Source organism: Ornithodoros turicata, chromosome 9, assembly GCF_037126465.1.
Source record: "Ornithodoros turicata isolate Travis chromosome 9, ASM3712646v1, whole genome shotgun sequence".
Classification (NCBI taxonomy): Eukaryota; Metazoa; Arthropoda; class Arachnida; order Ixodida; family Argasidae; genus Ornithodoros; species Ornithodoros turicata.
Genome location: NC_088209.1, coordinates 34,769,265 through 34,786,084, shown reverse-complemented (window position 1 = coordinate 34,786,084; position 16,820 = coordinate 34,769,265). Strand labels below are relative to the sequence as shown.

Below are 16,820 nucleotides of genomic sequence, written 5' to 3'. Positions count from 1 at the left end.
GCAATCAAGTGTAACAATCAAGTGTAGTGTAGCAGACATATGTCGGCACAGTTCCCTTAGAAGTCGGCCCAGGACGCACATTCCCCCTGAGCATTAGTCGTGACGTTGCCCACCTCCGTGAGGCCGACAACGGTGAGCTCTTTCAGTAGCAATCAAGTGTAGTTCCGAAAATGACACTGACTGATATAAAGCTCCGCTATTATTCTGGACGTTGGCTTTTTTATTTATCTCCATTCGAAAATTCACACACACAAAAAAGAAGAAAATATTGGGAGACACATTCTGTCTTCTGTAAAGCGTGCTCTGCCACATCAATGGCATGTTGGAGGAGAAGCCAACTTTACATTTTCAACTGCATTGCATTGCAACTGTCACTTTTACAATCTCTCCTTCTGTGAGTTATTCAAGCACACTTGAACATACTTTTACTCACTAGCCGCATTCCCCCCCTCCCCCCACCCCAATTTTTTTTACTTTTTCGTGTTAAGGCAGCGATTTCATATCCGTGGATGAGACCGACGGCACAATCCGCCCCGAGACCGCTCTCAACTGGAACGACCCATCCATGAGAGTCCAAGACTTGATTGTGCAGTGCAACGTCACCAGAGGAAAGTCTGTGACGTCATCACAAGAGGTTGGCGTGGCGATCCGCTTGCAAGACATCGACGACAACCCCCCTAGGCCGCAGCACGAGAAGAACTTGTTCTGCTCCACGAGGGTCCTTAAGCTGGACAAGGTACGATGTCATTGAACAGCCGAAGAGTGCAGACAGGAGACAGACGTGAACGAGACAGCACCTGTTTCCTGTGTGCACTCTATCATGCTTACGGCCAGGCTATCGTGCGGCCGTTTATGACGGGGTGATTGATCTTATACCTCGCTTCGCGGCATCTGCTTCCTTTAGATAAAGTTCTTGTTTTCACTAAAGTTTCCTTTTTACAACAGTTAAAGTTTAGCAGAAAACGCTTTCGAATGCTTCGATAAATTTTCTTCAGATTGCACACGTACCGTGAAATTCGGGTATTTTCGGGATCAAATACGTACAAGATATCGAAGTCTACATTTTCGGGAAATGTACCAAGAAGCGATCGAGGTAATTATTCCTCAGAACACTGAACGTAAGCGACACATACTTTACTTCCTGTAATATCTAAAGTAAGTTGTGGAACACGGCAGGTACATGTAAACAATATTAGAAGACGCGGTGGGTACTGACGTATGTAACGTGGACCTATATACCTACGGAATATTAAATTACTGAGCCGATCGTGCAACTGCGACACACCCTTAGAATATCCGACCTATCAACCTTTTCGAAAGTCACGTAGGTTCGTTTCCACTAAAGGGTCCTCTGTTTTGTCAGCAAGAGCAGTAAACTATGGCGCCACTATAAATTACAACGTGACCGTTTAGAGCCAAAAAGAGCTGTCACGCAAAACAAAGAAGCGGTGTGACCTTGTGCGGGAATACATAACCACAATACGTGACCTTTCGGGCGTCTCGCCTAAAAAAAGAAACAACAGCTCGCGAAACGAGTGACCCATTAACTGACATTTACCCATTACCTCGTCTGCATGCAACGTGCTGCCGCGATACCACGCCGTTGCTATGGAGACAACTTAATGCAGTGGTCAAGGGCCTCATTTTCGCATTCTGCACAGACGTCGTCAGTGTTTCGTGGTATGGAAAGTTACTCTTATCTACAGCGTAGGCCTGCCAGCTTAGAAAAAGAGCCGTGGGGCTTGTTGGGATGTTAAAAGGTTCAGTTTGGAATCTTCAGCGATCGCTCCTGGCAGTTAATGTTCCAGATCCTTCAATCGAATCTTATTTGGACGTCGGTGCGCACAACACGAAAGACGAACTTCGTCGTCTTAATTGATGTGGAGTGTGTACCTTCGGTAGTTATTCCCATCGTCTCTCATTTACCACCGTCAGTAGCAATGCTGAAAATGTTGGTCGCGAAAACATCTCCAGTATGAACGTTGCATGCATAAGAGGTCGCGAATCGCTTATAAAAGAAAGGTTAACGAGAATGAACATCCACTGGGTTCACATGACTGGTGGAAAGCGGATTCAAGTGCAAAGGCCAGAAAGAAGTTCCATGCTTTTCCCAATTATCATCATTATTAAGTGCGGCAAAAAATATCCGTAGGAAAGAAAGACCCAAACGAGGAAAAGATCAACGCGACGAAAACGTCCATAGGGAAAGAAAAATGGATATTCTTTCGCGATGGATCTTCATTCGCCTTGGATCTTTTGTTCCCAAAATCGTCGAGAATTCAGTAGAGCGCATAACTGGTACCCCACTATTCCCATACTGGCCCGCTTGCATAATCCTTGCATACCAATCCGCCTTGTATTTCACGCAGATCAAGTACGCATCGTTGCAGAAGAACGAACGTTCACTTCGTGCTTGCCTCCAGTTCAAAATTCACGGTGACATTGCACGACCACTTTCCCAACGTGATTGCGACATTCTTGTGCTGTATAAGTTGCACTCAATCCTGTGACATAATTGTGATCAAAACTGAAAGAATCCGTCAGCGCATATTGAGCAACAGCAATCCGACCACGATAATCTTACTTTAAAATCGCTAAAAAACCTCCAGTGTCAGGGTTACAAAAAATATACGACACGGACACAAAACGCTGGTGCTTTGTGTCCGTGTCGTTTATTTGTTCTAACCACGACACTGTTTTTTTTTTGTCCTCCGTCCACAGCTGCCATCCTTACATACACCTTTCCAACTTCTTCAAATAGAGACCGGTTGTTCCACTTTACTGGCCGTTTCGTCTTATTTTCTATCTTTTAAAGCAGGCGCATTCCCAGGAACAATAAATAAATAAAATAAAACGGTATACTTAATTTCAGTGAATTGTAAATAATGGTTAAGTTCAACCTTAGTATGAGCGGAGCTAAAATACATCACACCTGGTGACGTATAGATAACTATTAATATTTTAGAAAGCGATAGACTTATAGACCTAGCAGCCACCGATCATTTCGAAGTAGATGTTGTAGTTTTGCTTTCAGGCTGTCTTACAAGATACATCAGGCACCGAACGGACATGCAGCCGTGTGTCCTCCTTTCATTTACGGCCATTTGAAATTTAAAACATATCAAGTTGCATTTATTGGACGATGCCATAACGAGCGCACTGCGTTGTGCCTTTCAGAATGCGAAGCTCGACTGCGAAATCAGCGTGCTCGACGCTGACTCCTTGAAAGCGAACAAGTTTGAAGTTCAAGTGGTCGATGATCCGCTTGGGTTGTTCACCGTGCGGGATCCTCCAACCATCCACTTTGTGAGGGAGCACGGGCAAACATTCCTAGCCGCAGGTATGTTCTCGAGAAGTATTGCGTAATACTTGCTATGGTTTTTGAGTCATCAGAACGCCGGCAAGAAGCGGACCATCTTAAGGGAACGCTAAAGCAAAAAAAAAAAAAGAATGCTCGCTGAGTGAAAGACGTCGTTACCTTGAGAGTAATACAAAAGGAACACGATTCATCCGTTACGCTTAAAGAATGGACGTAGACACTACATGCAGAACGTGCCTTATTTGCACTGCACTTGGTCGATGGTGACCGCGGTAAAGGGGCTGACGTCATGATTCGAACGAAATAGCAACCAATCACGCTATTCCCATTCTCTCTTACATCTTCCTCACTCATTCAGACCGAGGCAGGGCGAATATACAAAGTAAATAACGAGAAATCAGAAGGCCCAGGTTCGGGGGGGGGGGGGTATCCTGGCATCAGCACCTTTTTCCTGAGTTGTTTGATTTCATTGGCTCCTGGGTGTTCGGAGGCCTACGTGTTGTGTTTGTCCTTAAATGTAGCCTGCCTCAGCTAATAGACAATTTTACAAAGATGCGCGCGTCACCAAGCGTGCAGCGCAAAGCAGCATGGGAACTTTGAAGAACAGTGCTCCGTCGTCTGCTTCGGTTATGGTTTACCCCGGCTGACGCTGTTGCTGCGCACACCGGGAATGTTGTTGTTCTTCTTCTACCTCCGTCTCTGGCCGTCTCGTAACGCTCTAATGCCCTATAAGTTCCCATGAGCCCTTGCGTGCCACACAGGTGGCGCTTTATTTTTGAAGCGTGATGTGGGTAAGCTTAGGCTTGCCCCATCCTACAGTTGGTATACGAGGTCGTTTACGTAATAGTAATCGTAGCACGAGAGCTGATATCGCGCGCTGGATTGCACGTGCGTGTCTGAGGTAACGGAACCCTTCATTCCTCTAGGAGAAATGTTAGATTGGGTTAGGAAGGTGCCCCTTTCATGTCTCGCTTTCCTATCCTATCAGTTGCTTTTTGTAACACATAACACGGGGACGTACCGCTATCACTGAATGAATCTTTCGAATATCTTCATTATTATGCGAGTCTAAGATTGTGAAAGATGGATCGAAAAGAATTCATAGTTCATCTTTCCGTCTAAGCGCTTTTCTTTATGTCCTTCATGTTCTGATCCACCGGGATAATCTACGGATGCGTTAACAAAGACGAAAGAACCAGGTAGGGCATATCGCCTTATAGGTAGGAGGCCTCCCCGTGCCTATTTGCGAAATTGAAACTTCTTTCCAGGGCAGTGAAGAAGGATCCCGAAGATACGTGCAGAAGATGAACGCATATTTAAAAACACGACACCACTCTATTCATACGTTTTTCGCATCAATTCAATCTTCCCTTCATTCAGCCCTTTATCCTTTTCCAATTTTTCCGCGCCAGATTTTCTCCCAGTGCGATCTGCACGCGGGATCTTGCGATCCCCGGAGAGTTTTATTAAAAGCGTTCTTGCCTCTTATTTCGCGTCCTTTCGCCCCTTGTCTGATGCTTAAACAATACGTTTCGAACCCCGTCAGGGTACAAGAAATCGATGTGTCAACTCTGTCGGTTCCTGTCTTGCAGAAATCTATCCCAAGTCGTCAGATGCGACGTTTCCGGGCGTTTCTTATTCTTTCAAAGTTGTCGTAGAAGACGTCGGCTTGGTGACCCGGGAAGATAACAACAAGGTACGGGAAATGAAAGGGCATTTTGAAACGAAGATGTGATGTAAGAAAGATATCAGAAACAGATGAGCTTCTGTGTTCCAGGTGGTTTTCGAGATTGAAGTCGTGAACGCAACCGTGGCGGAAGAACCCCTGGAATTACGGCCTGTCTACAACGCGACGGTTTCTCGGAGAGCTGCACTATTTGCGCGGGTAAGCCTTGCGTCTGCGCGATGCTTTCAATGCTTGAACGTCCAAAATGTTGTGACGTCACGGTGGCTATGCGAACGCCAACGGGAGGCAATAGTGTCGACTCGTTTTCTGTCGCGTTGGCGTCAACGGCGTTGCCCGCTGGTTGCGTAACGACAGGGAGTTTGAGACCGTGTCTGTGTTTGTCTGTTATCGTCCCTACCTCGTCTCGGGTTTTCAAGTCATGGACAGGGAGTAATTTAGCTTCTTACCAAACAAGTCACTCCTACTGGACAACGTGCTTTCTAAAAGGAGAAATTCACCATGTAACAGGTTCAAGACCAACCGTTGCATAGAATGGTACCGTTGTCACCCCTGTTTTGTGGAAAGCGCTGCGTATGTCTTTTTGCGACGATTAACATAACTGCATAAGTGTCACAAAAAAGAGTACGCCTACCATTTCAGAGGATGATGTCATTCGGAATTATGGTTCGCTAGGCGCGTGTTATGCGGTGAAGTTAGGAAGTTGTTCCTGCATGCAGCAGCCAGAAATGCCACAACACAATGGCCTGACGCAGTTTGTAAAGCGTGCTTTTCTGCAATGCAGATAAGTACGCGATGAAGCTAGCTTTACTTTTGATTCTTGAATCATTCGAGGAATGTAGAAACTTTGTCAAGTGCGGTCAACGCAAGTGATAAAGAGATAAAAACACTGAAACTACCGTTTATTAACGTACAACAGTACTTTAATAAAGAGTAGTTTCAGTGTTTTTATATTTTTCTCACTTGTGTTGACCGCACGTGACAAAGTTTCTCCATTCCTCGAAAGCATTATAGGTTTCCGTTTCCCTTTCTCATTTTTACTAGCTCTTCTTTACTAGTTATTTTTTACTGTTTCTCTTCTTTTCATTGTATTTCTTCAAAAAAATTGCCTTCGTAGTTTTGCCTAGATAGGTTTGCTTACGGTCAGCTGAAAAAACGTAATTACGTCAATAACTGTCAACTGCACCTTGTCTTTGCTAGGGACGGCTCCAAGGAAAGTAATTCTTTTTTTTACGATTGCAGGTGACTCCAGCGTTGACAAGTCGCGCTTCCGGTTATCGCTTCCGTCAAGTGAGCGATGACGCGAGTGGCAAGTCGTGCTCATGGCTGGCTGTGACCCCGCGCACTGGTATAGTCTACGTGGCCGACGCAAAACATCTGAGAACCTGCAATAAGCCTACCATGGAGTATGACGTACAAGTCACATGGCCTGAAGGCGCAGGTCCTCGTCAAGAAGTATTTACAGTTCACGTAGAAGTTGTAGACGGCGAAGGTGAGCTTGAGTACGTGTTTTGCGGGGATATTACGCTGGTGGCAAGCTTGAAAAGTAACTTGTAGAAATGTCAGTGTAGAACTGTCTGGAGTTCTCTGAAGGGAAAAGCCATCAAGCTAATCAAGAGCGCATGAATGACACGACCTTTGGTGTCGACGGCTTCTCTGGGCCGCGAAGCGATTTGTCTAGCCAGGAGATCAGCGCCTACTCCAATCAGCTTCGTCGCTTCAGAGCACGTGACCCTCCGACGTGGACTGGGCGTTGTTCTTCCTGCGCGCGTGACGCGCTTGTTTCGGTTTCGGCTCGTTTCAATAGCGATATTTGGTTACGGATATGTCTGAGAGTACGTGCTCGTTTGAGAGATTTCTAAAAGAGTGGGTGGCTTAATTCAAACAATGACTGGATCCAATTCTGCTATTTCAGTTTCTCTAAGAATGTGTAATTAAAAAGTTAATTATTGAATTTAGTTTATTAGTCATCTAGTAGTTACATACCCTCATCGACAAAATGTGCACCTGGCTGGCACCTGTGATGCTCTCATTCCTTTTATATATATAACAAAAATCTGTATCGGACAAAGAAACTTGACTCATTGTTCACTCGTGTGCCCTCAACAGTGACTGGATATGAAATAGTGTTTATACAGCCGGCCATCTCAAATGCATTCCTTGTGGTTAAGGTGTAAAAAAAAAAAAAAAAAAAAGGACTACAACCTGACTCCTTTGACTTACAGGAAGTGCAGAGACAGAACACTGCGGTAAGCACTTTTCTTTTTTTTTCTTTTTTTGTTGCTTATTTCTTTATTTATTCAAACACTCTGCAGCGTCGCTATGTAGGCATTAATAGACCTTTGGCTTATAGACCACGTAGTGTGAGACGATTACGCATGTCAGCGTTTAGGCACTTCAGATTTTAGACGTTGATAAAATATTCAAAAAAAAGCAAGTATACGTCCCCGTTTGTACCCTTAACTCACACCTATTTTTCGTCCGCTTTTTCTTTGTGCCTCCATTACGCACCTGACCCAGTAAGATAACCTAATTCCTTGTCAATACTAAATCACATATTTGTATTTCGAAATACGTACTGTGGCCTGAAGAAATATACTAGGATTAATGAGCTAGGCGTTTCCTCGCGCATTGTAATTTGTGTAAGCAGACGCGGAGGACAAGAAACGACACATGCGTTGAATTTTGGGCTCGGTTCATATAGGACAGTATGTTTGTTCAACGTCAGGAGAACAAACATGAAAGAGTTCAGATATACACCTTCGCAATGTAAATATTTACACAATATTGAGTCTAGTGAAGATATCTCATTCAAATATTCGTCGAATTCCTATACCTCTACGCACGCATTGGTATGTGTACCGGAAGGTGTATGTTGACACTGTACAATTGTACGCTTCGTGGAACCAGCCTCTTATATTTACACGTATTAAAGGGGTTGCGACACTACGTCTCAAGTTAGTCCGGATAAACGTAAAATGCAATTATTTGCATTGATGGGAAGCTGCACTCAGAGTTTTACAGCAAATGGGGTAATAGACGCGTAAAAAACCGGCAACGCGAAATCATGCGACTCTGACGTCGCGGCAGGAGTCTCCGCCAGTCACGAAGCGCGCGGGTCAAGGTCACGTGTGTACGTCTACCAATGGGAATGGCCGCAGCTCAGATGTCTGAGCTTGACGGGTACGCGTGTGTAGGGGTTTATATCTCTCCAAGTACGACACGTAGAAAAAGTTTTTTTCTCTTATTACTGTAGTGTGCAATAGAGTGTGCGCATGATGTAATGAACCATATCTGTCATAATCACCTAAATTCCAGTGGGTGTTGGGAAAAAAATCGAAGTGTCATTACCCTTTAATGCTTCCTAACACGCAGTGAATATGTGCACGCTATATGGAAGTCATAGACGCATGCATATACGTAATATGCAAGTCGCACAGTAGACGCAGGTGTGCAAGTACATACATGTCGTAGCTACATGCGTGGCGTCCAAAATACTGCAATGATTGAAAACTGACTCGATCTTTCCGCTATGCTGTGTGGTGTATTAGCATAAGCATTACGTTCAGGAAAATGAAAAATGACGTACGAATTAGCCAACTTCTGAACAGCATGCAACCAAGTGTCGCGTACCCCAGGACCATTACCACCGTTGCAGTTGCAGCAATGCCTATCACATTCCATTGCACAAGCACTTACGGGCACAAGCTTCTTCTGCAGGTATCCAATGCGCGGTGCATCCGACTTCGTCGGACTGTGTCAAGGCATGCGGTCTTGGCTCAGCAAACGGTCTATGCCACTGGCGAAATGGTTCAGCTCGAGCTCCACCGAGCCGAGACTACACCACGTGCACTTCGGATGAAAGTTTTTGCCCCGACGGAGTCTGCGACGAGTTGGAGACAATGCAACCTACACTGTGTCCACAGGACTGTGCTAGTATGTACACTCTCACCAGCTATGTCTCCTACCACGAAACGTTTAAATTTAATTTAGTCTATGCCGAGCGAAGTCGACTCTCCTGGAGACTGTACATTATCATCTTACCCGTTCTTGTCCCTGATTCTCGCCCATGTTGGATAGCGTCAGTGCGATAAGAAACAGACTGTTTTCTAACTGGTCCATTTCATTTTGGGGAAACACCTTCGAAACGTCATTTTCCGGAAAACATCAACATTAATTCAAAATAGTCACTTTGTTCCTTTTGGGGAGCACGTGCTATTGCCACAGCCATTCTTAGTTCCTCTCGGGAAGAAATGAATGTCACAGAGTGGAGACTTTGTACGAGGGCACGATTTGTCAAGGAAGAGTCACTAACTCACTAAAATTTTTCTGGTGAAAATATAGATTCGATTTGATTTTGATTTGGTTCTTCCTCTGTATAGGCAGAAAATTGCGTTGTTCCATGATATTTACGTAGTCTGCTCATTCATTCCGTTGCGAAGCTTGGATTATTTGCAGTGCTGGGTAGTAAATTTCAGCTTTATGGGACTAAAGTGGGGACTAATTATAATCTAGGGGACTGGAAGCTGTAATTATTCCCCAATTTTCTCCTTTTTTGTTTCTTCTGAGAATTTAATGTGTGCGTGCTTCTGCTGTGGCCTTGCAGAACACGTAGTAGGCGAGGTTGTGGAAGGCGTCTTAGGCCGAGGGATCCATAAGGCTGTTGGACTGTGCACCTGCGCAACTACGCAGACCTGCACGTGCGGTAGTGACGGCCACATCCAGACCGAAAAGGACAAAGACAAAGCAATCAAAGACGCCGGCAAGCCTCCAACTTCTAGCCTTCCAGGAACTGCACCTGACATCGAGCCCTTGGCGGGTAAGTGCGTTGTCACGCCGGTTCAGCGTAGAAAGAAAGAAACCCAGAAGTTGAGCTGGCGTGCTTTCTTATCGTTTTGTTTCGCCAGGAACATTTACACAGCTCGAAACGTCGGTGATAAATGAAAACAAGATCAGGGCCCGCTTGGCACGAAAGTTGAGGCTATCCCTCCAGTGCTGTACTCGACGCTTCTCTTTCTTTTAGCACTGGCAAAGCTACGGTGTACAGCACTGAGGAATAGCCTCAATATTCGTGAAAGGCGGTCCAGGTGCTACCGTTTCAGTTTCGTTGATGAGAAAGATGTCACCAATATATTTCGAGTGATGTGTTTGTTTTGTTCTAAGTTTTATGGTGAGCAGCGCAAGACACCGATCTAGAGAAAGCTGTGCAAGTTTCTTCTTTCTGTTCATGTTTGTACTTGTATTTTGGAATATAATAAGAAGTGGTTTATGCTTTCGGCATTTGGGGGGGGGGGGGCAATTCGTGTCTCATTCAAACAAAGCGTAACGCAGAACGTGCTGAATAATTAAACATATACGTGTCCCCCTTTACTTATTAATATATATATATATAAATAATTGTGCCATCAGACCATGATAGGACGTATTGATGCCGAAGGTTTTCCATAAGGCCTTTAACGTATACGTAACGTATACGTATACGCAACCAGCCGCGACAAAATTATGTAAACGAATTAATATGTAAACGAAACGAATTAATTACTGCAACAAATGACCCGCTTCGGTGGAAGATTTTTCTCCAAAAGGTGTCCCCTAAAGGTCACAAAAGGGATAGCACCCTGTTTAATGCCGACGGCGCCCTGCTTTAAAAGTTACGTTTTTTCACGAAACTCATTTAAATTTGTATTTAAATAATGAGCTCCTCCCACTCATTCACACGGCGCGCAGCTTGTGGGTGGCATCGGACAGATACTTGTAAAAAAAAAACAAAGTTCTTCGATTGGTGCGCCCGGTCGCGATTTATTTAGCCCGGGGATTTAACAGAAACACCCTGTATACACTTTAGTGTCCCTTCAAATGCTCTGTTAAGGTGTCACTGCACATTTACCAATGTCGCACCCTTCTACTTCTCATCGGAAGTTACCACTAGACGCAATTAATGCGCCCCCTCTCCCCTGCCCTTCACCACAGGCGACTTTTTTTACCGTTCAGTAGTAGGAGTCGCTGGACCTGCGGGCGTAACATGCGGTTCTGGATGCGCGGCCACCTTGCTCCTCGTCAGCTGTAGCGCTGCAGGGGCAGCCGGCGTAGCGATGCTCACCTTTCTCAGGCGGCGACGGCAACGACGGCAGCAAATGGCAGCTGGCGCTAAGCACAAGCTGGTCGGAAACTCCAGGGTGTCGTTAACGCCGGCGTCGGCTGTTACTGCTGCGGTGCCTTCGGATTACGTGCATGACGTCAGAACTGATTCGCAAGCAGCTATGGAGGCGGCAGCGCTGGCGAAGGTAATTAAAGGTCATTACCTACAAGCTCGTGTCTTGTCTTCACCCTGTGTGAAAGGTGCAAAGATATCACTCGGTACCATTGCCAGCTAAAATAATCTCAAGCACGTTGTCTTCTTGTCAGACATGTTAAAACTACGTGCGTTTGGGACTTTAAGCCAGGCTCATATATAGTACGAAGTAAAATAAATAGCATTTTTTAGTCCACACACTCTTAAAAATGAACTTCACCGCATGGCACGCTCCTAGTCAACCATCATCTCGAATGATATCGTTATGTGCCCTGATTTGCTGAAAACTGGAGGCGTACGTCTTTTTTATGACAGTTACGAACAGCATAAGTGTCACAAAAAAGGCGTACGCCTCCCGTCTTCAACAAATCTGGGGGCTTAATCGCTTCATCGTCGTTACGGTCGGTACAAGCTAACGAGTGGCGGGAAATTCAAAAAGGCGAGCGGGAAATTTAAAAAGGTGGGCACGTGATAAAACACGTGCACGGCGCTCTTCGCGCGATACGTGAAGACCGTGGTACACGTCACGTGCAATGTGTCACGTGCCCACCTTTTTGAATTTCCCACCACTCGTTAGCTCGTAACGACCGTAACGACGATGAAGCGATTAAGCCCCCAGGACAGATAACGATATCATTCGAGATGATGGTTGGCTAGGAGCGTGCTGTGCGGCGAAGTTCATTTCTAAGAGTGTAGTAGAGTTTAGTAATTAAGCTTAAACGTTAACTTTAGTTGTCTCTAAATCTGTTGCCTCGAGCGCACGTAACATTGATCTCACAAATAGACTACTGTGGCATTTGACTTACAGCCTCGATTTTAATTCATTTCATTTGCTGAATTGATCCGGATTGATTCGATGCCATCAGTGAAACGCCCCGCATGTCTACTTTCGCCCGCAAAACGACCTGGAAAGTGGGCTTTACCGTAGTAACACCCTTATTGAGCCATAGCCACCTTTACAGGCTCGTGCCCACGTCGCTCGCGTTGGAAATCTTTCCGCTCCGTCAAGTGGTTCAGAATTCGATTCTACACGCAGGTGGACGCCAAGTGGGAATTTCCGAGAGAGCATCTCATCTTCGAAAAGACGCTGGGCGAAGGGGAGTTCGGCAAAGTGGTTCGCGCTCAGGCCTTCCACGTTGGTGACATCCCTGGGTACACAACCGTCGCAGTGAAGATGCTCAAGGGTGAGTGAGATGGTCGTCACGAATACGGACGAGTCAAGCTGCGGGGAAAGTATATATTGGATATATTCGATGCGTGAAGAAGCGTGAAGGTCAGGGGTGACGAGTTTGTAGAAGAAGAAGAAAAAAAAAAAACTGATCTCTCAATCCACTGACGTTATGCAAATACGTGAGAGGGACACGTTATGGAGAATTGGGTTGTCCAATTCCTGTGAACAGCATTATATATACGAGTGCGCGTAAAATATTCTACTGCGTCACGAGACTTTTGTGTGAGGGGTCAAAGTTCCGTCGCTTATTCGAGATACTGAAATTCTGCCAACTGTAACAGTATTGCGTTCGCATAATATGAGATTGTGTAACCAATATAGTAACATTATATACAAATAGATTAAACGATTTTAACAAAACATTGAAAGGACTTCAATAAACATTTAATACCATTTGAATTAGGAGGATACGTTTATTAAGAAAAAAAAGAAAGGAAAAGTTAGCCAAGCAAAGAGCCGGCTTGCTATTCCAAAAAAAGGAAAACGATAAAACGAAAAAAAAAAAAGAGTTTCCCCAAATGGTTTCCGCCAACAAACCTACCGCATTGAAACGCGTTTGGCACAATACCCCAAAAATGTCTAATGCACACAGGATATTGGACGGAAGCACAACCAACACTGACAAATGCTGTCTTGTAAAATTATAAGACAGCATTCGGTGTAATGGAGCTTCCGGCGCTCGCTGCATGCATTACACACCGGCTTGTAAACAGCACAGCAACAGTATCCATCAGTATCTTCTCTTACTTCTACTGCGCACATTTTGAAAGGCTTCCGCGAAATAAATGCGTTTTCTCTCTTTCTCTCTCAAAAGGAAATGGAACAGCCGCAGAGGAACAAGACCTCCTTTCGGAGTTCAACATGCTGAAAGAAGTCAACCATCCGAATGTGATAAAGTTACTCGGGGCTTGTACGCTGAAAGGTAAATGCTTACATAACACTTGTTAATGAAATTTTATTTAGCAGCTGTTGCTAAGTACCTATAACTTGCGTTCATACTGGCGCTTCGATTGCGGTCCAATTTGTCGTTCTCATATATCTCATATATCCGAGCCTATCAGAAACTAGCTAACATTTTGAGTACCGATTTAGCTAAAATCAACATGACTCTTCTGAAGGAGGGCCTCTGTACGTGATCGTGGAATATGCTGAACACGGCTCGTTGCTGAACGTGCTCCGTCGGAGCCGAAACGTGACGACGGACGAATCGCCAGAGACGCACATCTCAGCCGTCTGTAACCCAACTTACATGTCTGACGGGACCCATACTGCACCACCGACAGCGGCGAGACCAAAGCTCGGTCAAAGAGACCTCCTATCCTACGCGTGGCAAATAGCTAAGGGCATGGCATACCTCACTGACATCAAGGTAAGCGTCAAGGTGTAACCTAAGTGACGTCTTGTATTGTACGATTGTACGTCGAAGGTTGCGATTAACGGCTTAACGGCGAGTTTGATATCGCGCTTGCGGTATCTTTCCTGTTCGTTGCTGCCATCAACAAGATCAGTCAACATCAAGTAGTCTTATTAGTCAAGTAGTAGTCTCTCCCTATTATTTTTTTCACCACCATCGACATCAGTCTTATTACCGGCACTTCACGTGGCCGATGCAGTTCGTCAAAGCACTTATTTCCACAAAAATGCGCGGCTGAGATTCACCAGAGTATTTCTTTCCTAAACTGGGTGGTACGGATTACAATCGCACAAGAGTACGCGTCATATACTGTAGGGCTAAGGTTTACTCTGCCCTCGATCCTTTGGACAATAGAAATTTTGATATCATGACGGTGTTGGGCGTTTGGGAACCCAGAATCTGAAAAATAAACCGCGTTGTCTTTGTGTTTTGACGTCTAGCTTATCCACCGTGATCTAGCAGCGAGGAACATCCTGATCGCCGCTGGAAACATGGTGAAGATATCGGACTTTGGCTTGAGCAGAGACGTCTACGAGGGGGATACGTATCTCAAGAAAAGCAAGGTGAGAAATATGCAGCCACCACAGCCGGAATATTCCTTTATTGTGAAACGATTATCGCTGGTGGATTATCGCATGGGAATGTGTGAGGTGTACCTGTTCCCATGGAAACCGTCTGCTCCTCAGCAGGAAAATTTTCAGTTTCGCGTCGCGCGCTGTCTGACGAGCTTTGGAAAGAGAAGAGCATTTTTTGTAAGTGGTATTACAAAAGCAGCGTACTTCAGAGGCAAGTATGGCTTTATGTGCTGAATACTGAATATTGAAGACTACAATATTACAGACAATGCATTAGACACATAAGGTTACAGACGGTATCTCAACCCATTTAAGTGTTCTTATGATAGTGCATTCACAGTATGAAATCACTGTAAGCGTTCGTAGAAATATTTTCTCCCAGTCCCTCGTGACATGTCTTCGTAAGTGCAACGTCCTGGCGCCCCTTGCAGTACGGTGGTATTCGATCCTGTAGCATGTACTGAAGCCAATCTGCGTAACACCAAAGCGCTTCACTGCTTACCAATAACGTAAAAGTGCTAACGTCAGCCATTTTTAAAAACCTGTTCGTCACTTTTGCCGGTACGATCTTAACGCAGGGCAGAGTACCTGTCAAGTGGATGGCACTGGAGTCTCTGGAGGACCACATCTACACGACCAAGAGCGACGTGTACGTAACGGATGCACTGCTCCCCTCTTAAAACCTACGGTACTTTTACTTTAACGTTACTTTTACGTTTACCTTAACATGCAGGTGGTCCTACGGCATCGTCCTGTGGGAAATAGTGACATTAGGTAAGAAGAAACACAGAGCCCAAGACCTATATGTCTCACCTATATCTATCGATATTTTTCTCCGACAAGTAATCGTATATGTCCGTTGCCTCCCAGGTGCAACACCATACCCAGGCGTTAGCCCAGAACACTTGTTCCAACTCTTGAAACAGGGATACCGCATGTTCCAGCCGGAGAACTGCTTAGATGAGATGTGAGTTAGTTTGCCTTTTTGAACTGTCTTCACAAAGCGTTGAAGAATGACGTTGGGCAGTCAAGTACAATAGTTTCCACGTTGCATCGGCAGTTACCAGATAATGCGGTCCTGCTGGCGTAGCAGACCGCAGGAGCGGCCATCGTTCAAGGAACTCACGCAGAAGTTTGAAATGATTCTTCAAGATTCCGCTGTGAGTCATATTCCACCTTTTTCCCGCTTTTATTCCGGACCGTGCACGCTATACACATCGTGTACGCTTCTTCGTTTTTGCTGGGGGGGGGGGGGGAATATGTTTATTGCGAAAAAAAAAAGAGGCAGGTAAAAAGGAAAGGTCAGCCAGGCAGGAGCCGACTTGCTATTCCTTGTAAAAAGAAAAGAAAGAAAAGGAAAAAAAACAGAAAGGGAGAAAGACGCAAGCGGCACATGGGCAGCAGAGGGGCATGAGTGCACGACCGCTCAGAGGCAGTCCAGGAGCCCAGTGTCACCCAGGAAGCATATGAGCGCTCTGGTAACAGCCCATTGCTGGATGAATATACTAACTCACAAATTATGTTGTTTCTTCTGGCAGCTGTATCTAGACTTGAACAGGACACGCAACAGGGACTACTACAACTTAGAATTTCGGCCACCTTCCACCCTTTACCCAGGGGAAGATGACAGTGCGTCGATTAACAGCGCGGCAGACGACGAGCCATGTATGTTGATGTGCTGCCACGTTTAACCCAGCCTTTCTTGATGTAGTGCTGCACTCGATTAGGACGCGACTATCTGAATAGCTTCGCTCATAGTATTGCGTTCCTTTTCCGCGGCATTATGCCGACAGCCGTCAGGCAACATTGAGACCGCCGCTCTCCCATTGGACAAAACCTGCAACTCGGCGGCATTTTGTTGACACACCAGTGGAACCGCGCACTCTTTAAAATGATGGTGGTGGTGGTGGTGAAACGGCTCGCCGTTGTCGGCCTCACGGATGTGGGCAACGTCACGACTGACGCCCTGGGGAATGCGCGTCCTGGGCCGACTTCTAAGGGAACTGTGCCGACGCACGCTCCTAGCCAACTACCATCCCTAGTGACATCGTTCTCGCCCGTGATTTGTTGAAAACAAGAGGCGTACGCCCCTCTTCTTCTTCTCTTTCTTTTCTTTTTTTTTTGTACCAGTTATGTACCGCATAAGCGGTACAAAAAAGGCGTACGCCTCCCGTTTTCGTTAAATCAGGGATCAGCGGAGAGACCAATGTCATTCGTGGTGATGGTTGGCTAGGAGCGTGCTATGCTGTGAAGTTCGTTTTTCGGCACAGTTCCCTTAGAAGTAGGCCCAGGACGCACATTCCCC

General features: G+C 45.6%; 1 protein-coding gene across 4 annotated transcripts in view; it reads left to right on the top strand.

Annotated features, from left to right (window-relative positions):
- The window catches only part of LOC135368734 (proto-oncogene tyrosine-protein kinase receptor Ret-like), a 103,982-nt gene that overhangs the window by 82,589 nt on the left and 4,573 nt on the right, over window positions 1-16,820 (top strand). For 2 of the 4 annotated variants that reach the window (XM_064602215.1, XM_064602212.1), the window contains 18 exons: window positions 489-736; window positions 3,178-3,340; window positions 4,912-5,015; window positions 5,097-5,204; window positions 6,246-6,495; window positions 7,229-7,252; window positions 8,724-8,939; window positions 9,610-9,822; window positions 10,974-11,287; window positions 12,332-12,479; window positions 13,341-13,448; window positions 13,645-13,895; window positions 14,381-14,503; window positions 15,094-15,164; window positions 15,249-15,289; window positions 15,386-15,482; window positions 15,576-15,675; window positions 16,054-16,180. In XM_064602215.1, coding sequence (XP_064458285.1) covers window positions 489-736; window positions 3,178-3,340; window positions 4,912-5,015; window positions 5,097-5,204; window positions 6,246-6,495; window positions 7,229-7,252; window positions 8,724-8,939; window positions 9,610-9,822; window positions 10,974-11,287; window positions 12,332-12,479; window positions 13,341-13,448; window positions 13,645-13,895; window positions 14,381-14,503; window positions 15,094-15,164; window positions 15,249-15,289; window positions 15,386-15,482; window positions 15,576-15,675; window positions 16,054-16,180 — 2,706 coding nt within the window. The remainder of the gene's footprint in view (window positions 1-488; window positions 737-3,177; window positions 3,341-4,911; window positions 5,016-5,096; window positions 5,205-6,245; window positions 6,496-7,228; window positions 7,253-8,723; window positions 8,940-9,609; window positions 9,823-10,973; window positions 11,288-12,331; window positions 12,480-13,340; window positions 13,449-13,644; window positions 13,896-14,380; window positions 14,504-15,093; window positions 15,165-15,248; window positions 15,290-15,385; window positions 15,483-15,575; window positions 15,676-16,053; window positions 16,181-16,820) is intronic. The other 2 variants (XM_064602214.1, XM_064602213.1) reach the window with 2 other exon arrangements.